This window comes from Tubulanus polymorphus, chromosome 1 (assembly GCF_964204645.1).
Source record: "Tubulanus polymorphus chromosome 1, tnTubPoly1.2, whole genome shotgun sequence".
In the NCBI taxonomy this organism is placed as follows: Eukaryota; Metazoa; Nemertea; class Palaeonemertea; order Tubulaniformes; family Tubulanidae; genus Tubulanus; species Tubulanus polymorphus.
The window spans coordinates 25,625,683-25,651,267 of NC_134025.1; the positions used below are offsets into that span (position 1 = coordinate 25,625,683).

The following is a 25,585-nucleotide window of genomic DNA, read 5'->3' on the forward strand; positions in this document are numbered from 1 at the left end:
TATTTCATGAATATTTTTCCTGGTAAAGTTTGGAGGACTTTTCTTTGCAATGTAGCATGCAGCAAACTAGGTCGGTAAGAAATTTAGAAAAACTACCAATATATACGCATGTTTATACAGCCATATTCCGATGCCGTAATGGAAATAAAAAATCTAACGAAAAGTCTGTAAAACAATATACTTAATCTGCGTAGTGTTGCAAACTTAACAAACGAATATTCTATACACTTCTTCTGATAAGGAGCAATATACAGCGAAATTTATCAGCATTGTGAAAATGGACTGTGAAGCTGAGCTGATTTATACATAAGATCTTATACGAATAAAACATTGTATACACGACTTATCTCTGCAGCGAAATCTAATTCTTAATTCATTGATCTACAATCATTATTTTCACTAAATTACTGACATATGTACATAAAATTCACAGTATGCTTATCAAATTGCCTATGTTTTTGTAAGACATGATGTTTGTCTTCAGTATTGTAATATTATATTTTATTAATAAACATGTAAAGCAATCTGCGCTGTTTTAATTTTTTGAGTTTATTCTTTCTATCTATAGAGCCACTTACACGCAGACACACTACACACCGCATCATGTATGTACAGTCATCATATTTTTTGAAGTACATTTTTCAAATTGACATCCGGGTTCGATCCATTATCATAGCCACTCGGAAAAAAATATCTTCTGCTGGTATACAATGCGAAAAAACTGCCTACCGAAGTTGCCTGTCGCCTGTTTTACCGCTTGATTCTCAAATTCCTCCATACTTCATGTACCTTGGACTAATATATTCCGTATCCAGTACATTACTTCACGGTAAAACGTAATATTTTAAAAACGTGCAACAAATGCAATTCATTGATTCTCATCGAAATTGTTTAGAGCTCTTCAATAGCGACGTACACCTTGTTCGGTTCTATGTTCATACACATATACTTCACGAGATTTATTATGAATTATGATAATCGTCACGTTAATTCGTGATATTTTTCATAATCTAGTTGATTTCGTCATTCGTATTCCATATGTTACCAGCTGACATAAAATGCAATACATGTATCTCGACCTTGATGTCAATTCCATCTTTCAATGGTCTCATAAAATCCATATGGAAGAGGAGCTACCGATAATTAATGATGAATAAATTTCACAGTATTATGATATAGTAATCATCTGGATGAAACTTGGCCTATCTCGACCCTAAGCTGACACCGATAGCACCGAAACCAATTTTCAATGAAAAGATTTTAAATTTCAAGCTGGCAGTTTCACTTGCTGTGTCCGGCGTGGGCTGCGCTAGCACAAGCATTTATTTCTATTCCATACACACGTATACACTAGTCCGTAACTAGTGAGATTTTAAAATGCTAATTGAGCACCGAATTGAACACAGTATCACACATACCATTCTTTGATATCCTTCTTTTTTGATGGTTTCGTAGGAGCGACACCAGCCTTCAGTCCGCCATTAATATGCGCGTCACTTTTTAGCGGCTTCGCTTCTATTCGATAGTTTTTACTTTCGTCTATTTTGTACGAGCCCTCGTCTCTGCCCTTACATTTATAAAACACGTATATGATTATGAGTAATATAACTAAACTACCTACAGCTATCCCGATAATAACGGGCAAAGTAAATATTTTTGAAAGCATAGAACCGGTAGTCTCTCCCGCATTCGGGTCGCCTGCGGTCGGGGTGATTGTTTTTTCAGTGGTTACTGGCATATTTAGTTCGTGTCTGTTCGGATTTTTTGAATTATCTTCTTCAACGATACCGTTGATAGGATTTTTCCTGGGCGGAGTTTCGGTCATGTTAATAGTGGAAATAAAACCCGTTCCATTTTGAGCCGGCGGTTCGGTGGTCGTTTTGCTTTTCGAAATGTAAATATCGTCGGTAGTTCCCTGAGGTGAAGTATCGATGGGTACTTCACCGCTGCCGGACTCTTCGCAATCTTCTTCATCGTCGCATGGTCCGAGGCCGGAGCCAAAGCCTTTCACAAGTGTCGTTGTTTGCAGAATTGTTGCACTAGGATTGAATGGTAATCAGTTATTACTGAATTGCATCATCGACAAAATGAGAACCACTTTAAACATTCTGCTCGAAAACTAAGAATAAGCTTGACCAAAGAAAAGGATAAAATCGTTAAGATGTCGTTACGAATACTTACTTCGTGGTTGTGCTTATGGTTGTTGGTGGGGCTGGAGTAGTGTGGATTTTCACAATCGGGGTTATAATGTTATCGCCAGGTAATCCTGGGTCACATTCATCTTCGTCATCACCATGGCAACCAGAGCCTGCGCCGGAGAATATTATATCGTCGGTGCCTCCATCTTGCTTCGGAGTCGTCTGCAAGTAAATCAAAAAACACTTCTTAATATCACATTCTGAGCTGATCGCGAACATAAACATGTCGGAAGATAGGTTAATTGACAAGGATAACTCTAGCGATACGCCGAGATTGTAGAAAAAAGATTCACAATTTTTGACGTGTACTGATATAACGTACCGCACCAAAATTAGATTTCCGTGTTTGTGTAGATGAAATGACATCTGCAGCAATTATTGTGCTTGCAGTGTACACGTATACATAAAGTGTGAATCATCATAAATACAGTACAACCCTAGTTGGTTTTAACTAATAATATGTGAAAATCATTGTTGCGTAGATGAAACATAATTATACTGTGTCTACACAATTTGCATTTAAATGGTTGGGATAATATGAATAAATCGTCCATTAAAAGGATGATTTATTCGTATTATCCTAAATCAGTTTGGTTTGAATAACGCCATTGATGTTACAAAACTTCTTGACAAAATCTACGGCAAAAATAAAACCAACATTTTACTGCATGTATGTATTAGACATGCCTGAAACAAACTGCGTTCATCGTGTTAATGGATTAGATCGTAAACTTTATTTTCTAATGTTTTAAAACCAACTCAAATGAATAATACCACGATGGAAAATGATAGGTTTTCAACGCGGAACTAATGATGGACATGCTTTGCCGTATATATTCCGCTTTTGACGAAAACGAATTTCGCTAGTTTAGAAGATAACAACTACGCAGAACGAAGAACAAAGATCATGCCAGCTCGTCTAGTCTAAGGAACAGATGTATAGATGTATGCTTTATTATTGGTTTTTTTACTGAAAAGATCAATTTCACTGATCGAATTCGAAACTCTCAAGTATACGTTGTTGGACGAAGGCAGTCATGCATGCATGATCTAACCCGATAAGATTCATTATGTAAGAAAGCCTGGTTTATCGCACGGTAGAACGATTTAGACAATACACACACAAAGCAGTTTTTGAAGCTTGTCAAAGCGCAGTATGGATTAGAAATGATGTTTTTACGACCAAATTCATTTTTACCTGACTGAAGTAACCCGTACTGGTGTCCTCCTTGAAAACACAGCAGAATACATCATGCAGAGCAATGCAACACAAGCCAAGTCATTGTTCGTTATAATTAGATTACCACCACCAAAGAAACAGAATTGTCATCTTGGGAGAGATATTTCATTGCAATATCGTATCACGATGGAAATTGGCAATTAAGTGTTCAAAAAAACATCTGGTCGAAAACAGAGCCGACTACATTCTATTCGTATACCCAAGTCGGGTGCAAGCAATCAATCGATTCCGAATGAGAAGATATTTTCTTTTGTTACATTCATAATCACATACTCGGATCTATATAATGTATATATCTACTCTTCATGTAGCTGAATAACTGAATCAGTCTTTGGATTGTTTAAAATTTTACTATTGCAATTCTAGTAAAAAGTGCTATGTTAAATAATAATTCAGAAGATGAAACACATTTGCATCACTAAGAGCATGCTAACATTGCCGGTTATTTAGAAATAGTTTCATATTTTCGAATGATAGATTCCCAACAAACATGTAAATAAATTGTTGAAGATCGAAACAGGGATATGAATTTGCATGTACCTTATGAAGTCCCATCGTGCTCTGCATTCCGACTGTAGCCGACGAATCCCGACTAGGATCGGGAGTAGCTATCACCGGTTTTGTAGGTGTCAGGGGTGTCACACTAAAAGAGATTTTTTATCCCGATTTATTATAACATGTTCAATACTAAAACGCTTTGACCTTTTTGGCCATTAAGCTGTTTGACAAATTTCTCGGAGACATACTTTGTTGACCAGACTCCCGGTAAGGCCATTTGCAATTCGACTTCCCCTTCAATCACCACTCGCGGATCTTTCTTCGCTGCAAGATCTAATATTCGCAAACCATTTAGGACAAGTCCTGAAAAAGAAAAAAACACACGGACATTAGCCTCTTTATATGTTACGCTCTGCAGCTGAGTCGATCAAGTATTTCCTGAAATATGTCATTATTTCTTAGTGAAGAGTAAATTCTTCAAAGTCAAGCCGGAGGACACATGGTGACATATATGTGAATAGCGCGTAGCTAAAATAACATCTCATTGTTAATGTTGTCATTAGTTGTCAACGTTAAAAGGATCAAAAATGCCTTGAGAGAACATGAATAATAGCTAGGAAGTGAAACAGGTATCATCGGCGAGCGCTCTGGGGGATTTTTGACATTACCAGACAAAATGATTTACACGGTAAAAACTGAAGCTTTTACACGAAATAACGAACCGGCTTCGAAGCTTATTATGTGAAGTAGTTTACTAAATAATTTAATGGGAATGTCAGCACTTCATCCTAGATGATTATTTATCCATAAAACCAGGAACTGAACATTAATAATTGAACGGTGTTCATAGTTGTTGAAAGCGATTGAAGGTCAGGAAGGATAGAAGAATTGATAAACAGCACGACTGAGATCTTGTTATGCACACATTAGTCAAGAGGAAAAATACTTCAGAACTGCAACCAGTTCGTAGTTAACTTTTTACATTCTCATCTCTGAAAGATGGAAAAATAAGAAATACCAGCGATGGTTCCGGTGAAGGGTCTGGATATCTGTGGATTTCGGGCACTGCGGCCGATTCGTTTAGGCTTCAGACCACCTATGTGCACTTTCGCTTGATCGTTGAATATGTTCAATTGACGACCTACAATAAAATGAGTAGAATCTATATAACTCTCTGATAAACCAGCCATATTTCAGTAAACAAATATGAATAATATTCACGAACAAAAAACATAGCTAATGAAAGTAATAGCCCTTCATTTATAATGTTTTTGAGTGCATTAGTTGCTTTGATGGTAACTGTTTAGTTGAAAAAAGTGATTTTGTCAAATCAATAGCCAAATCATGCCTGTTAGTCGCAATCTAGTGGATTACGGAAATGATAACTGAATGATCAAATCTGTCTCCCAAGTGAAGATTTAATATGCGATACTTACTTAATCGCAATTAAAATATAATTGTGAACACGAATAAAACCCGAGCAACCCATGAGTTTAGTTGTGACTTTGATATTGAATTTAGATTTGAATTAGTGACTAATATCGACGATACCGTAACGAAATCTTTGTTAAATCATCATTATTTTTAGAAGTTTATGTGCGCAATAAACGTATACAATCTATGTATAGAAGAATGATATATGAATGTACTGATAGCATACATCCGATAAGAAAATAAATATTTGACGTAAAGCATAATGAGTTTTGATAATACAAGTTGATGATGGTATTTCGGCAAAGTGTTTTATTTTTACCTGATGACTGGACACTGTCGTCCAGCAGCCACGTGAACACTAAATAAAAAGAATTACACAAAACTATCGGGCAAACTAGTCTGATGCCAGCAAACAGTTCACAATCAAAGCTATTGCCGTTAAATCTACCTCGAAAAATCTTAGCCACATTCGATCATCAATTATACGATATGACCTTCATAATTCGAATTATATGAATGTATATGTATTTAGAATCCCATTCTGAACAAATGCTTAACCCTTACAGATATCACATAGGAATTAGAAAATCATTTTCAAAATCGTTCTTTCGTAGGTTGGCATAGCCAGATTTTTGAGGTACCGGTATGAAAATATGAATTGGAAACGGATGATTTTTTTTTCTGAAAATTTGACTCGTGATGACGCCAGACTAGTCTCAAATTCATCGTGTATAAAATTGTCGCATATATAGCTGCATGTTCAGGAGAGAATTCTATGCAACAGGCAGTAACTCTCAAAATTCCTCGATCGAGCTAAAACGAACCGTAAACGTATAATCAGCCAATATCTACGAAGATGCGAGAGTAAAGTAGGGTCAAACTTTTGTGCGCCCCTTTCAGCAGAACTCATTGAAAAGTCTGTTATCGATAATGCAGGAAATCTATCACAGATACCACTCAAGTTCCTGCTAGTATATGGAATATAGTTAATTCCCATCAAATGATGAAAGGAGAAAACATTTTGCAACATTGCCCAAATGGCTGAGCAGATTTAATGTTTTACTACGATGCTCTCCCATCTTTTCCATAAAACAAATTACCCCTCAGACGCTACTTTTACTTTGAAGCCATAATTATTTGACAGTCTCAAGAGGAATCGAAATGAGGCCATTTGTGTTCAAATATTTCCAGGTAAGACATTATCCGTTCGTTAAAAAAGAAAGTGTTCCATTGACAGTTTTTTAATCACAACAGTTCAGTTGATGTTACGAAATAGATGCGCATTGATAGATGGGCTTTTTCATCAAATGCATTTCAGTTTCGTGGCGGAATGCGTCAAATTAGTTCCTATCAAATGGGAAACTATAGATGATGGACGATTTTCAAAATGGAATGATTCAAAAAGAACATTTTCGAAATAGCAAAGTTTCAAATTCACATGAATCAAATCATTGTCTCGCTTAAGTAAGCATCTCCTGTAGGATTTCAAAATTCTATAGAAAAAGCATAAACCACACAGAAATTAATTTATCTCACGACCCTTATGACGTATAAATCAAAATAGAGAAAAGTTCACCATCACCAGCTATTTATCATATTATAACTATCATAGATAGTCTTACATTATGGTATGAATTACATTGTTCTATTGGTAAAATAATTAGCGGAATCAATCTTGATATATCCGGCATTCACAAATTTCCACCAGGTAGAGCGATGGTATCATCTGGCAAATTCCGCTTGATCCCACGATGTGATGACGACATACTCGTAGTTCCTTGATGGAGACGGTTGTCATGGAAACCCCACTAGCTCAGCTTATCGGGTGAAGGTATCTTGTTTTCACACAACAGTAGTTCAGCCATCAGATGATACATACATCAACTACGATTTACAAATATCGCTTAAATGTCACCAAATAAATGATCTTAATAACAAGCCACAATTAACTAAATCTTAGATGATATGCTCGAAAAAAACCTGTGGCGCCTTTCATAAGTCCTACATGATAGATGATATTCTATACATTATTCTAAACGACTACTTCATATTACAGAAAAGATTTCTTTAACATCGTCATGAAACTGTATACGACTGCTATGGCTCAGCAATTGTTCTAAAGTTCCCGATTTCAGGGGCCGAAAATATCCATAAAAGTGGAAGACCTTCTTCGGAATAGCAATACGAAATAAGAACGATAGGTTGCAGCAGCTAAAATATGAGTATACTGGAGTACAGTCTTAGAATTCTCCTACCGAAATATCAACTAATTCACAAAAACCACCTTGCTGATGAGAGCTACTGCCAGTTGATTGTAAATAGATATTGCTAAATCCAACCACATGATATGGTTTCCAAATATGTCGTGTTAAAAAGTTGGATTGAACATTGAACAAAAATTCTAATAACAACTGCAAAAATTTCGTCGTCTTAATATATGAATATTATCTTTTGATGTTTGGAAGAATATTTTCAATAGTTCAGAAGGTTTGATGAATATATTGATTCTTTCAAAGAGGCTTGGTGCCTTTAACTTATATAATTTACTCTCCGATTTTACAATGCCAGCGTTATTTTACAAAAAAGCAAAAAAGAAATTATTAGTTGAGTTACATAAAAATGCAACCACAGAATCACAAATTGCAAGTCTGATATTCATTCTTATACGAAATACACAATTTCTATAGAGGTTAATTTACAAAAAGTGAATTGCATGGAGCATGCGTCTTCATATCCAAAATTGTCCAGTTTGATTTAGTTATTGATTAGTAAAACTTTTAAAGATTTTCGATTATTTAGTTTTAGTAAAACAATGGTCAGAAGAGTGGTGGCGGGTTGTTGACATTCAATATGGGACTTACCATTTGGTGACTGCTTTCTTGAAGGTTTTCTTAATTCAAGAAATACAAGCCAATCGAAGTTACTCGGAATTTGGCACAATGATTGGAAAAGCAGGTATATCAATTGTCATTACAATGATGTCGAATACAAATAATACTTAGCCTGAGCTTCAATCATTTATATAAGATTGTGGATGTCGTTGTCAACTTTACAAATAAAGATGATCACATATAAATATCTCGTCAATGTAGACCCAAAGGATCACTGAAGAAAATTGTTTCTACGAAAGGATAAAAAGACCATCCTTACCTGTGGGATGCTTTGTCTGGACAGGCAAATTATCCACTTGGATAGTTGCATTTGGACCAGAACGAGTGAATCGAATTACGTGGTATTTTCCATCATCGACTTTCGTGAAAAATTCCCCAATTGGGTGGTCATTTGTTCCCATGTTGTACGTGACGAAAATCTCTCCGCTTACCTAAAATCGGATGATCGGGATGTATACAAAAATTCTTATGTACTAACACTAACACTAATCTTTGAATCGAATTTTTCCCTTTTTGCAACCGGAGTTGTATTTATGAAGATAAAGCTCGCAGCGACGACTGCGTAGAAACCTACGCAAAAATCGAGCGAAAAATAAAAATCTTCTAAGGGAACATTTTTACTACGTCACTAGGAACTTACAATTTCCATTTGAATGAAATCTTCAGAAGAGCCGCTATCAATTCGAGTCAGAACAGCATCTTTATCTTCAGTAATAAATCCTAGAGCGAGTTGGTCACGTTTTGTGTCTGGTCGCTGGCTTTGTGGAAAATTCAGCATGATCAGTCCTCCACGATTTCCAAACTTGTAAGCAATACTCTCTGCAATTAACACAAAGTAAATTAAGAAATGAATGATATTTCTAAATGCGGTTGTTACGTTATAATAAAATGGTCCAAACAACTTCAAAAATGCGTAACAGTAAGAATGAAATGATTCAAATGAGTGTTTACCATCGGAGCAAGTTGGGCCAGTATAAGACGTCATGTCACAGTCACAAGTAAAACTGTTCCATTGTTGCACGCAGCGTCCATTATTATCACAAGCACTGGGGCTACACTGAGTGGTTGGACCTGAATATACATATATGCCAATGAACTATAACATTTCAAATTACCTTTTCAGTCAGTTCAGTCATTTTACTTTAGCACATGTATGTCAGGTGAAGATGGATTTAACTTAAAAATTTCGCTTTTGATGTCATTTCATGAAGGACTTACCATTACAACCTTCGGCTATAAGCTGGTGAAACTCACGAGGGATGACAGAATCTTGTATAAGATCAGGTGTTATACCGGTAAAATCCAACGACGCTAAACATCCCTGAAAGCCTTGTTTCGAGGCAACCATTTTGGGCAAGGCATTAAACATCGATTTGGGAGCACCACCGACAAATAGAGGACCACTGAGATCAAAGTGTACAGCGCTTAGGTCATTTGCGGTAGTGAAGGTCGACGACTGGCCATCCAGGCGTAATATCTGTTTGGAAAGTGATGGTCGTAGGATGGCCACATCGTGCCATTGATTATCGTTCAAAGGGCTTCGATGTGTATTTGCCGAGGTCACCAGATTCGTACCACTTCCAGTATTGAAGACGTAATGAAGTATCCCGCTAACTATCTCAATAGCGATGAAGTCATACCCTTTACCGGCATTGTAAAACAGTAATCCATTTGGCTGAGTAGTTTTGAATTGAAAATAAAGTGAAAAAGTTGCATAGATATTGATCTGAGACAGTTTCACATATGCAGTAGCCGACTTGAACGTGATTGGCATTTGAACTAATTTTCCAGTGTTGCCGAACTTCGCCGTCATTTCAATGTTCTTTATTTTCCCATCCTTTGCCAACTCGAAGAACTGGTTACCGTTGAACACGAACTGCTGCATGTATCCCAAAAATGTCGTGTACTTTTTGCCTCTTGGATCTTTTTTTACTTTTCCGATGTTGATATTCTTCGCTTCAAGAATACGTGCATCCCCGGACATCGTTTCTGAAAAATATTTCACAACACCTGAATAACTGAGCTTCACGACATTTTCATAACCATACAATTGATTTTTGGTTGGAACGAACATTTAGCATAACAATGAAATGGAAGAAATAAATGTCCATTCTAGAGAAGTAATTCTTAAGAATCTCTTATAGAAACAATGCTGAATATGTTCCAACAGTCAGAAGTTTCCAAAACACTGCTGAATGGTTTTTCAACTCTTCTCGAACTCTGACATTTATACATATTTTTTAGGACCTAAAATAGATCCATTACTTTCGATCATCAGGAAATGCCTTTGATACAGTCATTTGAGCTGCTGCCATTTTCAAATACCCTTTAAGGATACATTACTGCCGGAATACATAAAGCATGAAAAGTTTTCTTTAGAAAACTTGAAAATCCATTCGATCGATTTGCCTTTACAACTCTAAAAGCACAATGTTGTCACAGATTATTGAATTAACCATGCATGAATAGACAACTGCAAAAATGTTGTCATTGAAAAAATAAAAGGAAACACCAGTTTTACAGAAAGCTGACCAGTTATGTCTAGACTATTGTAGTCTTCCGACGTTGTTTTATTAGAATAAAAAGATCTTAATCTTCAAATTTGTCGGTGTTTATGTGGAATCAATACATATATATTCAGGGGACAATCTATTAGTCTTGTTTTCAACACCAAAACTACCCTGATTTTCACTTAATTTACAGCACAACATTTGTGAAAAATAGATTCATTATAGATAGTTTGTCGTGTAATTCTAATTCTAAAAAGACCGAATTTTGTGGATGCAAGAATTTCTTTAATACGTTCGTATAGTTCAGCAAGTGTGTTTAGCATTGTTCGCTGTGATAGTGTATGTACCTTTTTACTTCGTAAGACGCTAAGAACATTGATGAATATTCAATAAGCAAAATAACAATGTTATACTGATGGTAATTATAATCAGACATGGTTGCATTGATAGTTCAAACATGATATTTCATTTTTTCATCTACACAGACATCGACTAAGCATGCACGATGACAATTTATTGCTAAAATACGTAATGCAGTAGATGATTTATTTTCGTAAAAACCTATCACTTTAGTGTGTGCCTCGAGACTTATTGTGCGTTACACATATCAATTTTGAACAACTTCACAATAACAAATTAACATCATTTACAAACATTTCAATATATGAATGTGATGCCTAAATGCCTTCTATTGTGGACTCTAAACTCGTTTTTAAAGTCCATGCTTCTACCGATCTCTGAAAGTCAATGGGAGAACAGATTTCAGTTAGTATGGACGACTTCCAACATCAGCATTTTGTCACCACGTAATGGAAGCTTTGAGTAATTTGTATGCTCCTACTATCCATCATTTGCGCCCCACAGTCAACTTGCATGGTCAGGATGCGAACATAGCTGGGGTAGTCTATCGTACTGCGTCGTCGGAATAAAAATCACCGTCTGCCTTGATTTGGAAATTCTGGGTAAGAAAGATAAAACAACACGCATTTGTTTTCATTATTTACGGGCCATCTCACATTCAACGACTGATGGGAGTTTACCTGAAAAAATAAACTACTTCGTGTGAGATTAGAGACCGAAATAACAGACGATATCGAAGTTTAAATCGATGATGAATCGAGAGTTTATCGATATCGAAGAAAATGTAAAGGACGATGAAAACAACGCCGTGAAAATCAATAATAAGGATTCAATTCACAGGAAATTAAAGCAGATGCGTTAGGTTAATGAAGATTCACTCAACAAATTAATGAAATATGCCGTGGTATACATCCAACTGGTAAACGTCGCTGATGATGAGAATGTATAGAAACAATGCACCGCATGGTTATTATTCCGAGTTCTTTAGCTCAAGAATCAGAAAAACCTTGTCAGCTGATGAAATATTAAGAAAAGAAATCGGTTGTTTATTCACGATGACGCCACCATCGGAGACAAATGCATCAGTTAATCTGAAACTGTGAAATAGAATTTTAGTGATACCTAGTGACATAATTTGGGCGGTTTTTGCGTTCTTTCGAGTAGGGAATTTCGTTTCCTATGAAGTATATTTTCAGCACGAAAACCGAGATCGAAGGCAATTCATTTTAGGCAAAACGCATGCAATTCACGCATGCAAAAATCAGTTGACCATGCACAAACTGAAAACCAGTCTCTTTTTTGTAGTGATGCAAGAAGAAGTTTCGTCTAAAGTTAGTAACATGCAAGACGTATTAGTAGAAGCACTCATTACCCTACGTTATCATCGCAAAAATGATGACCTATGATTTTCATATCACCATCCAGCCAGCATGCAATATATTTATATGTATATATCATGTATAGATGATCAGGCGTTAATTAATTTGCAATGCAACCATGATCATGCGATAAATATATAAAAGAATAACTCGCATGCTACATGCTTACTCATGCACGGCACTACGCACATCACTCAGAAAAACAACATGCATAAATAGAATAGAGAAAACACACGAAGAATATGCAATTTCAGCCAGTTTCATAATAGATTGAGATTCATTCGCTTCAATAAATCTTGACTAACTACGTGTATATATGTATATATGTACACGTGATGCACTTTTAGTCTTCAATCACGGTTCATTTATTTTCGATTCCCATCCACGAATTTTTCATCTAGCCGATAATTTGCTTTGGAATGATTTATTGGTTCGAGAAAGTCAATAAACACATTCAAGAATTACAATTTGTCAGCCGATACGCATTCGAATACATCGAGTCCCTCGAGTGGTGAAAATGATCTAATGCCGAAATACTCAGTAACATGTTTTGAATAAATTAACCCATTTCTTTTGTTGGGTACTTTATTTTTTTGTGCAAAATTAAAACTATAATTTTTACTGACGCGTCATTAGAATCGCAACGAAATGTATCACGCATATTCTGAATAAACTTCATTAGTTCTGAAATTTTTTTCGTCAAGTTTTTCCTACGCTTCAATTGCATATTTAATGCGAGAATGTATATTAGTCAGTTAATAATGCAAACCAGCATGCAAGCGCAGAAGATCATGCAGCATTTTACGTAAACATGCAACTGTTATCATGATCACGAGCAGCCATTTTGTTGTTATTATTCCGGAAAGCCATGCAATTGGATAAAATAAGCAACAAAAAAAACGAAATTCACTACAAATATGACTCGACGAACGGAACAAAAATAACGATCTCAAAGCGTAAAACTTGTCAAATCAAACCATGAAACCCGTGATTTATAATAGAAGTTAAGTCAGGTAGGCGCTCTCGTAGTTCCCAGCTTTAAACGAATCGACCAGAGGAGGTTGCCATGGTTTGATTAAAAAGAAATCAATTTCAAATCATTCTTTACAAAATAGACAAGAATTTGAAGCTGGGAGGCAAAACCTTTACACAATCAATATAGTAGTTGGTGAGCACATTAATTCTCAAGCAAATTGGTAAAATAAGAAGTGTTATATAAAACAAGAAATAAAATGAATTGAGGAGAGGTTGGTAGGGGAAGGTGTTGGAGATCCCGAGATGAGCGTATATTACCGGCACATCTTCTGTGCAATCGTTGAGTGGTGTCGTGGTGTCGGAGATTGGGGAAATTTGGCATGCAATTTCACTTCGAAAAAGAACGTGGCGTTAACTTATTGGCCAAGGCATGCCATGTGACCATGATAGCTGGCTTGCATGCAAAAACAGACAAGAAGTAGCGGAAAAAGAAAGAATATCAAGGAATTTACCAGGAGATACATTAACATAGGACCCCACATGTATCGCAGAGATATGTATCAAAATGCCAACTTTCTTCGGCAGTTTAGCTAGAATGAAAAGTGAATAAAATACATCAGTAAGGAATATATAATTCGTTTCAAAGTTCTTTATCGGTGTAACAGAAAATGCTTCTTCAATTAAACACTGACAAGACACATTATCAAACGCGTAAGAAGAAACTTTATCAAACATATTCTTTTTCCAAACTGTTCCGAATTGGCCACACCATCACATCCTCCACAACCCAAAAAGAATACCATCACCAAAAATACTAGAATGACTTAAGACCCGCGCTACTTATATACCAGCATTTATATATACATTATTCAAATATTTGACGGGAGTTTGTGCTGAAAGGTGAAATTAAAAGTTGATATTAGAGCAACAATTCTCATACATATACTGACCGAATGAGTAGAAATACTGAATGGAACTCGAGAGCGGACAAGTGATTAATACCAAACGACTAAAAAATCGGAAACGATATCCATTCCAATCGAAACGATTTCCTTTCAGAAATCCGAGAAAGTATGTGATTAGTCATGACCCAAGGTGGCCAATCAATCCAAGACGTCACGGGCGTAGCTCGTTATTTTCACACCATGATTGAAAGCAAAGATCATCAGGAGTTAATAAGCTGGCCGATCTCGCAAGGGCTTTCTCGATAATCACAAGTGTCATTGTAGGTTATTGGCCCGGGCTTTAGCAATGAAGTGGGAGGTGATGTTTCCTTATTGCCAGCATACTGCGAATACGATAAAAATCTAAATTGCCAGCTCCAGAGACGTTCTCATCCGATGGGAATTTCAATCAAGGGTTCTTTTCTCGTAGCAATAAATTTCACTATGAGAGGGGATCCGCGGCATATTAAACCATAGGATCCAATACGATTTACATAGCGGCAACAGTGATGACATAATCAGATAAAAATCACAACTAATAAAACGCAAACATTCTATGCAACTTTCACTGGAATTTCAATTCAGAATTAATGGATTTCTGAGATAACTTAGGAAGAAAATTGCGGCGCAAGTCTTTCGCCATCGACGCGCACGAAATTTATTACTCGCCATAAAGTTTCTCGGATGCGCCTGTAATAGTGATAGTTTTCCATACCGACCATAAAGAAATGAAGAACAATAATTTATAAACCTCCAGGGCTACATTTCCTTAATCCGCAGCGCAGCTGTAAGATAGACTTAAGAGACGTCCAAATAGAATCGAATCAGTAATGTATGTAATGGTTAGTATCATATAGAGGAATAGATAAGTCTTACCTCTACGGTTTTCACCATCCAGTTGTAATTTAATGGACCTCGCTTTACGTAGGATTTTGATAGTGTGCCACTTGTCGTTGTTCACGTGGTTTCCGACGCAGATAGCCTGTAAAATATTCTTTAAGCTAAGTACACGCTATCTTAGGCAAACATATCAATAGAGTTTGATCTCTATAGAACGTCTATATCTGTGATCAAGAATACGATATTTGCTGTGATCTGTAGGATCACATCGATTATGTTTGTTTTTACTTCTTATTTCTACACATGTCTGTCACCATCCATGGATAAAAAAAAATCTATATCGCATGATCACTTATCTGTAAAAAATGTGAAGTTATTTCGGTCATGAAATGATAGATGATAGCTTCTAGATATTCAACCAATGCATTTGGTTAAAAATCTCAATTTTCTAAATTAGTTTCCAAAATGAAAATGAATTTCATTTCTACGATGCCAATAGCTTGACAGCTTAGCGCATGCCTTGTTGATTGATTTCATTAATCAACGCCGCGGTGGAAGGTTAATTGGCGTATTTACTTGAACATTTCAATATTCGAAATGGATCTAAAAATAATTTTTCCATCGATTGATCGTCCGCCCTTTTCTCGTCTGCGGCGCCTGTGTTTCTCGTAAGATTTATAGTTAACTGATGAAAATGCGGAGAACAATTAGAAACGCATTAAGATCGATTCGTGACGACTAGACGTGATAATAACGAAAAGAAATAGAATATGATACATTTCCAATCACAAACTCCCGTGTTTGTGATAATCATATGGTGTAATTTGTCATGAAATGAATACAATATGCTATTAGCTTGGGAAACGAATGTTTAACTAATCAATGCGGAGCCACTGCCTCGAGCGCAATGTAACACAATTCTCTTCGTTGAAAATAAAACTGAATTGAAAAGAATTAGAAAAAAAAACATTCGATAATAACCGAAATGAAGAGATGCCCTAGGAAATGTTATTCATAGGTGGTTACTGAGAACGCGCCTTATTTATTATCGAATGTAAAAAGTTGTGTCTGTATTTTGTCTTGATTGTAATACATCAAATTCATCGCCAGACAATAGAGTATCACGTAGTTTTATGTAGTAAAGGTTTCATAAGAACTTAGTAGGCAGAAAATGGATAGATAGAAGGATAGGGACTACTTAAACTTAGATATCCAGTACGCCTGATGATGGCTAACAGTTGTTAGCCGAAACGTCGCTCCTCAAATACAATCATTCTGATATAGAATTTTTCAATTTTGGCTTTGTTATTGTGGGATTTCTCTCGTCATCATCATACACGGATATTGTGTAAATTCTCGTCTAATTAGATATCTATCTTTGGATCTGGGGTTTAACCATCAGTAGAGTTCAATCTTTACTGAGAAACTTCAATTCCTGATTTTTAACGGGATGTATAAGGCAATCTCGAGATGAATTTTACCTTCTTTCCACTTCCCAGATCAATTTCAAGACAAACTCTGCTGTTATCAATTCTCAATTCCATCCGGTCTTTCGTACGTTCTGACGTCGTCGCGAAAAGCAAGCCAGACGGTCGCTTCGTGCGGAATCGTAGCATGACATCTTCAGTTTCCGTTTGAGACTCATCTGGCATTGAAATGAGCACATATTGAGTTCCATCAAAGCTTAGAGTAGCAGCAGCTGAAAAATAGGAGATGATGATGGATTCTTGAATTAAAATAGGTTTTCACGCATGAAAAGAAATCGAGAATTCCCAGCACATACTCGCTGAGAAATTAGCATTAGATTTGATAGGAAATGATTTGGTGATGTGATCGGTTTCAAATTAGCGAGATGGTTGTAAAGTAGATGGCTTCAAATATCCAAATCTTTTTCGCAATTAGAAAAAATACGGTGAATGAGTAGAGGGGACCAGCTTATACGCTGTAAACATTGGCTTATACACCGTTATGCCGGAACAGTTTCTCCATTATTAATGTCCATCAAAATGAATAGCAACAGATGATCGGTGGAAATGTGTTTTCACAGTAAAATAGTCATAGTAGTAATGCAAATATTTTACTTTTACCCATGGGTCTATAACAAAGAATAGAACACATTCAGTGTGAGTAAATTTGCCTTGTCAATTGCGAATAATATCGAAGGTCTGATGGCCAACATTAGGTTGTCATTATGGACTAATGGCTTTCAGATGGTAGCGTGCCATGGCATATTAAGGCCGATCATTGCAGCAAGCCATGATGTACTCGGTGAAACGGAATGGATGTGGGCAAGTCATTTACTATCCAGCCTCAGTTGAATATGTTTTCCATGGTGCCATCGGTTTGGCGTCCTTGCACAAATATCACCTAAGTCCAAACGATGGTAATTAACTAAAGGTTGTGCGTTCATGTGTACTATACGGTGTTGTCGCATCTGTGCATATGTTAATAGGATCGTCGTGGAAACACGGGGAATCCCTCCATCTATGAAAACCCGTTTCATTATTCGCGAGGATTTTTTTGTCACTGTAGCATGGTTGATGCATTTGATGGATTTAGCATCATCTAATACGACTGATGGTTGTATCTGAAGTGGGAAAGATTGCATCTTGTTTTTTTTCTTAATCTCAGTGATTCATCACTCGACATCACTGTGGCAAAGCGTTACACAAACGCGGCGGATATACATGCAGCCATGTTTAACCAACTTGCCAGAAAAAAATCAACCGATAATGACTATCACGAATGATGTCTCACGTAACATCACAAGAACTTTCTAACCAGCTCACAATTACCACAGCGTGTCAAACAAGTAGCATTAAGTGTATCCGCTCTAACGAAACAGAGAAATTTTCGTAAGTGGTAAATAAAAAAATTCTATACTTGTCATTACGTGAATTCATCAAGATTTTTTTAAGACAGCATCATCTATTCAAATACCACGAACAATGAGGTACCGACAAATCACCAAGTTGCGCAAATAATGGTCGGTTCAGGGGCGGATCGAGGAAAATTGGAAGGCCGAGGTCCAGAAGAAAAGAAAAGGCATTTCTCAGATAAGCCTCTATTGGGGTTTCGCGTGGTTCCGCCCTCGGTTTTAGATATTTTTGAAGAAATACATACGGAAGGTTGCAATTTCCGTGAGGATGAGTGTCAAATCTACAGGTTTTAACGATCTCTGTCGTTACAAACGGACGACCCCAATTGGAAGACAGGAGTCCGGACCCCGGAGATCACCCCTAAATCCTCCTCTATCGGTTCTACATAGCCGTCCAAGTAACTACGACTTGCAAACCTGGTGGATGGGATCCTCGATTGCTACCAGTGGATTCCTCAACTACTGCAGTAGTGACGCAACCATAGTTGGAATAAAAACTAGTGATTATTCTTCACTACGTTACTCCCATTAGAACTAACCACATTACATCCTTAACTCATTTGAACTAATGATGGCACATGACTGCGAGCTACGGGAGACCCTCGTAGGACGGGAGGTAATTAAGTAATTAGTAACGTAGTAAGGTGTACGCACTAGCACCTGACGTGCGCTGTAATTGACATATTCGTGGTAATTAAAATATAGAATTCCCACGATGATGACGAGATGTGACGATGAATTCATTAAACCGCTGGGATATGAATTCATCATCGTTTGTAAATTCACGAGATGCAATAATACTGAATTTCATCTTTTCAGATTCTTTAATCACGTTGTTCCGTAACAATGCTCGAGGCCGCGAAATGAATGAAGTACAAATGACTCAACATCGTCAATCTCGCCGTATCTTTTTTTCATTTCTTTACATCATAGTCATTGATAATGAAATAACGCGACCTTGAACTGTCTGCATTTTTCAAAAACAAAAGGAAACACGAAAGATATCCATCAGCAGTCACATCTGCCGATGTAGTCAGTCTGCCTTCTTAACTATCGAAGAGAAAAATACGTTCGCTCAGATGGAATCTATCGGGGAAGGAAAATCTCTAAATCATGACTTGGATTCAAGAAATGAAACTACTGGCCGCGGGGAAGAAGGTGACAAAACTATCACCAATCTTTCAACTCAACTGGATTTAATAATTCACTACACTTCATATTTTGATGTGATTTGTTTTGTCTCTTGGTTTGTTTCATTTCAGCACGTGCAAACCCCGCTGTATCTTAAGATTCATTCGAAGACAACCGCATTTTCAGTAACTTAAAATAAGATATTCATTCGTTATTCATTATGTCTTTTGAATTTACATGTGCTCCGTTGCGCTAAGGCCCCCATATCAATATACCATCATTCATGATAGAATGTCAAATCTAATATCAAAACAACAATCTGAAACAACTTATTCTGCAAAAAAAATTGACGAAATGAAAACAAAATCAATCTCAAATAATAGAGTCAGAGCGATGCCAAGATATAACAACGGGCCTAAAACAAATTGCTTTTCAAAACAGCTGAGCTTCACGAGAGAGTCGCGTTAGATTTACATCAAATATTCGTGGTGAAATTGCTTCGAACGTATCTCACTGGTCGCCTTGCACTGGAAATAGTGCCACCACAGCGGCAACAACAAATTACTCAACAGGATTCAGCGCCGAGTGATGTTATAAAACGCGATATCACCGATTCGAAGCAGATGATTCCACGCCGAAGCGAAATCACCAACTTGTAATTAATGCAATTCATCACTGGCGGGTTTACGAAAATGACAAAATAATCGATACAGATAGAAAAAATAAAAAAACGATATTAGACCTGTATTTATTTATACGGTCTCATTTCTATTGGAAAAACACAGTGTAATCTATGCTCAAATGCAATAAATCTGGTTTTGACAGGTAATATTTGAGAAGCCTGTATCCGATCGCGCAGATTTATACGTACATTTTCAAAACAAACAGTTATTAATGCAACTGATTTATAAAACAACGTCAATATACGCATGAAATATATGCCAGTCTACTGGGTGGCATATTCTATATGACACTTAAACTGACATGGCCGAGAAGCACTTTCGCATGAAAGACATGTCAAGACTTCTGCGAGATACTTAAAATTGATTTTATCATGTCTTTTGAGAGCCCCTTTTTCAACAACTTGATCTGGTGTCGATGAAGTGATAGCATTTTGTCGCCAGGTCCCATCTACTGGTCAGTTCTCTATACGTATATGAGCCCTCAGAGAGCAATTTACACTGTAAGAAGCTAGTTATGGGATAGATTGAGTGACCATCTAATTTGTGTTTTTGTGCGATGAATACTAAGCAGGCTGCGCTCAACTCACACGCTGCCAAGGTTTTATGCGGACAGAATGTGAAGGAGTATATTTCAACGATATCACGCAATGTCGAAAACTAGATTTGTGTCACAGAGGAGTAGTAGCCTAACAAAGTAGAGGAAGCAACCCTGGAAATTCTTTCATTTATGATCGCTTCTTAATTCTCTGCTGACCGGTGTACCTGGGAAAATCCTACAACACAAAGGTTAGCGGAACAGATGTTATGGATAAGTAGCTCATATTAATCACTATGATGAAAATAATCAGTTTTCCGATCCGGCGGATCGAGGCACAGATAGCTTTCCTTATCCTTTGATGAAATGTCAAATAACTGAGCCAATAAATGTCTTAGACGTGGATCACCAGCTGTATCAGTGATTGGCCTGCCAGTCCATGGTAACGATTCAACATCATCTTGTCAAAAACCATGACAATTTCATCAGTCAAAATTTCCCTACCCAAAACTAATTGCTGTTGCTCGGATGTTCTATATATTAGGCCATGTATATCTGATAAAACAAGTGACCTGACCATCGACGATGGACATTATATAATAAAGAATTCATAAGAATGAAGTACCATTTATTGAGGTAACTATGGATATTATCGGGGATACTTTCGACAGCCAGTAACTAGTTACTTATTTAGAATATTCCAATAAAACAATATTCAATATTCGCTATGGCGTTAAAGCTCGCATAAATCCTTTAGCCGCCATAGACCATTTTCTAATCTAAATTCAAAGACTAATCTTCTAAAAATGATTCATCAAAAGAGATCACTGCAGTCATTCCCCAATGCCTAAAACAAGTCCCATGTGATAACCTCAAACTAAACATAAATTTTTATTATTTACTAGGGAGAGGCTTTTTTTTAGGAAATTGCGGATTAATTTGACTTGCACAGAGTATTCATTTGGTTGCGTGATATAAGGGCTGATGCATTTTGTTTAAGAAAATTTTTCAAGAAAATTCACAATTTGACGGAAATTTGTTTGTTCGGCGGAGGCGCTTTTTACCAACCACTGCGTGTACTTGGAAGAAATTAGTTTTCGTAAGCTGATTCAATCAACCGCCTGAAGTTTAAGGACATGCGAAGCAAAATTGAATTCACTATGGGGAAACCGACAACGGTGCACCGCACTTTGCAGGATATTGATACCATAAAATTCAATAAGGCTAAGATTTCGCACAACATTTTGATCAAACCAGCGCCTGAATAGAGTATAATTACAATGTCATTAAGTGATATAGGCAGATCTGTGGTTATTTCATAAATCAATGTTGCAAAACTTGAATCTCACGCCTCATTAGTTGACTATAAATGATGGTACGTTATGATGGCGGATTGTTGCAGAATGATAACATTATCGCTGTTTAGGTAGTTTCATCAAACTTAATGACACGCTGCTTAGATGGGCTTACCGCGGGAAAATGCCATCAGCATTCCATCCACGTTATACCCTTTGTAGAGAACAAGATGACGTCTATATAAAGACAAGCATTAATGTCTGTGCTTGTAATATGAATCGATAGGACAAGTGTGACGCAATGTTGCAGATACACGGTAACGTGTGTTAACACGAATTACTTCAGGTGATAATTAAATTATGTTGGTGTTGTCTCCGCTAGTTGTACACAACGCTGAAGAAACTACCTCAACGGCAAGACACGCCAACCGTTCGTATTATCGTCCTTGCGCTATAACCGAGTAGTAGTTTGGAAAGAATCTGAAAGCCGGTGTATTCGATAAGTATTGCCGCTAACAAGTGATTATATTCGTGTTGGCAGGGAATACTGGTCGACCAGTGGGAGGGACAATTGAAGATCAATAATGCGATGAAGATAAAGTTGCAGTATTTCAACAATCTCGAGATAGGACTGTCAGCATCTCACGAAAGGCAATTACACACAGTCACTGCATACCAATAATAATCATGGTTCATACAGAGCAGCTAAAATCAACAAATATCCTTTGGTAACAATTCCATTGAGCTACAATTGTCAAGGATAACCAGTCCTAATGCAGATTGGCCAAAACTGCGATTTTCTTATGTGATAACTACCCTTTTACCCCAACTTTATAATATTCCTTGCCAACAACTGCGCAACTAATAAGTACGTGTCTAGTGATGGTACATCCTGGCGGATGTTTATTCATATCAATCTGTCTAATGAAAGCAAGTTTGGTAAGCCAATTGATGAATTGTTTCCAAGTCAATATCGCCTTAACAAGTTTGAGATATTGATTTTCATCTTCGACGACAATTCAGGCTCAATTTCCGCCGAGAACAAGAGCCCATGTTTATCTTAAGACAGCTAGTGCATTTAATTAATTTCATAATCCAAGTCAGCTAAAAGCGAATACATCTTCACAAAATATACAAACATCTTGCGGAGGCAATTGATGTTTTAAGTATTGATAAAGCCGTGTTTAACAACCAAGAAGCTGGTTTCATTTACTGACGGAACCATTAAGCAAGACCAGCGAAGCCTATTTGGACAAAGAATGCGGCTCTTTGCATATAAGGTTACACACGAATTACAGCCCATTACTGCCAAACATCGGATGACGGAGGGAGAAAGATTAAGATGGAAGCTGCGGATTTTGCCTTGAAAGAACAAAGCGGAACGACTCGGCAGTTGCCAGGAACAGGAAAAGAAGCCGTAAAGAACATCCTTTAAGTAACGCATTGTAAGTGCTGAAAGCATGATTATTGCATTATCATTTGCATGCTCTGTGTTCTAATGCGATTTCACAAGCCAATTTCAGAGTTGGGATATACGTAAATGGAGTATATATACAAAACGATCAGTGGTTCCATATTTCCTGATGAATATAATCTGTTTTTTTTGTTTGATGCGAGAAATGATATTTGCCGAACTGCAGCAAAAAGCAACGTGTCATTCGGTTTTTATTGCATAATTTTATCCATAAACCGGAATACCGCGGCAAAGAAACATGCTTTTTTGCTAGTGGCAGAGTGGCAAACAACACTAGACACTGACAAGAAATTAAGTCAGGCATTATAAAACTGACGTCCCGATAGGTTCACTGCAAATATCATTTTGTTCTATGTGATTAGCCATGCATGAAATAGGATTGATACATTTTTGTGGCATTGCAGCACCTTATGGGTACAAAGTTCTCGATGCATGACTAGAGATATCAATTAGAAAGTGTATTCCATCACAAATGGTGGCCTGTATAACATGACGATGAATGAAGTTTTATCAATTTTCCTCCATGTCGTGCACACAGTTCGGATGATTAAAAGTCGCTGTAAATAAGTTGCAACCATCTGAAGCCGCATTGATTTTCTATTAATAGTTGAACAGAAAGAAGAAGAGCACGAGCGGTTGTTTTATTCGTCAATCTCCACCCGTATGCCCCGAATATCATAGCTTACACACAATAATGTGCGTTGACTAATCAGCTCGCTGGTAATTTGAAAAATCAAGCGTCCAACAGGATTGGAATTACAGCAATAAGTAGCCACTCTTGCGGTCGTGTAATTATGTGAAAATCGTGACCGGTACCGCGCGTTCACTTTGTACAGAATGATTGCTAACCAATACCGGCCGAGTGATCTGCATACTACTTCAGACGAATTTCTCCAACCACGTCAAGTACGGTTGCATAGTGTTATATCTCGTATACAATCAATGAGAAATACATCGTAATGACATTTACAGTTAGTAATTCTTGGTCAGTTCATAAAACGTTGTGTATGTTCAGTACATGTCCGATAATGGAGTCCGGATAATAAAGTCGCTACGCAATAATAAATCAAGAACCCATTGGATATGACAACGGATTCTGGACTTTTTCTTATCAAAAATGAAGGGCCTGGTCTGCATCAAAATTTTCCAAAAAATTAAGCCTCTCATATTCCCTACGTCACGCTATATCTCTCCACGTATGGATTTAATGAAGATAGGAACGAATTTGAACTCGGATGAACATCATTTATATTATTAATAGGTGAACAAATTCAGCAGTCAAATGCTTTTGCCGAAGGCGCATAGTATCGATACCGAATTTTTCCAGGATATGACGATGGCAATATCATAATTCAACCAGACGTCGGATCCATTTTGATACAGCACCAGAAGGACTTTTCGAATGGCTTTTAAAGACTTACTGGACATCGGGGAGAACATGAGCTCCGGCATATTGCGAAGCGAATCGCAGAACGCAGCTCAACATTTTTCCATCGTCGGATGGGATACATTATTGATGGATACAAACAGTAACCACTGCCAGCCATTATCAGTATGTAGCATCTTGTATCAGGGATGAGAATGTATTGATCATTATATGATGGAACTAGTTATTAGTACTCCCTTGATATTTTCGTCGTGAGCAGGCATAGTCTTCAAAGCACATTTGAGACTTGCCGCACAGGAACCAAGATTTGATCTAGCCCATTTTCTTTTCAAGGTAATAATAACCCATGCCGAGTTACCAGCAAGGGCCGATAGGTGGACGAACTATAAGCGCGCAAATGACCAGTTTTGAATAGCTCAGAAATATGAAAATGAATCATTTGATTATTCCCAAATGGGTCGCCTTTTCTGACTAATTCTGTTCGACGTAAAGTTATTACCGAACCGAAACTTGACACCGACGATTCTATAACGAATGCAAACATTATCATTACGAAAGTAGTAAATAGCAACAAAACAGAGCTGCGATGATATGCATTTGCCCCAATGAAACCGGACATTTTTAATGTATATCACGCTAGCAAATAGTCGGCCATCATATCATGATTTATGGTAATGATTGATGAATACCCAGGAGGTCGTGACGGCAACGATTTTATCATAGATAATTGTTGACCAAATACCATATTTGAGATATGAAAGTTTTGAGTATGATTCACGAAGTTGAAATACGAATGGAAGAAAAAATAGACATTGATTCTTATTCAATTCAGGCCTTTACTGGTATGATTAATGAATAAAACAAAATCATTCTAAACATTTTGAGGTGATTTTGTTACTTCTTGTAGTTGACTGTGCCATATAAAGAAAATGT

At 37.0% G+C, this 25,585-nt stretch overlaps 1 protein-coding gene and 1 long non-coding RNA gene across 2 annotated transcripts in view; one reads left to right on the forward strand and one right to left on the reverse strand.

The window, feature by feature from the left end:
• Positions 1-470: 470 nt before the first annotated feature.
• Positions 471-25,585, reverse strand: part of LOC141908495 (neurexin-3-like) — a 40,952-nt gene continuing 15,837 nt past the window's right edge. The window contains exons 2-13 of the mRNA XM_074798584.1: positions 16,751-16,968; positions 15,306-15,411; positions 9,480-10,250; positions 9,213-9,332; positions 8,902-9,080; positions 8,521-8,692; positions 4,955-5,077; positions 4,185-4,299; positions 3,979-4,081; positions 3,397-3,426; positions 2,182-2,360; positions 471-2,039 (exon numbers count right to left, since the gene is read on the reverse strand). Of these exons, the coding sequence (XP_074654685.1) occupies positions 1,409-2,039; positions 2,182-2,360; positions 3,397-3,426; positions 3,979-4,081; positions 4,185-4,299; positions 4,955-5,077; positions 8,521-8,692; positions 8,902-9,080; positions 9,213-9,332; positions 9,480-10,250; positions 15,306-15,411; positions 16,751-16,968 (2,747 nt within the window). The 3' untranslated portion in view covers positions 471-1,408. The remainder of the gene's footprint in view (positions 2,040-2,181; positions 2,361-3,396; positions 3,427-3,978; positions 4,082-4,184; positions 4,300-4,954; positions 5,078-8,520; positions 8,693-8,901; positions 9,081-9,212; positions 9,333-9,479; positions 10,251-15,305; positions 15,412-16,750; positions 16,969-25,585) is intronic.
• LOC141908531 (uncharacterized) lies at positions 18,095-19,242 on the forward strand. Its single transcript, XR_012619615.1, has 3 exons — positions 18,095-18,124; positions 18,967-19,050; positions 19,207-19,242. It is a non-coding gene; the product is annotated as an uncharacterized LOC141908531 (long non-coding RNA).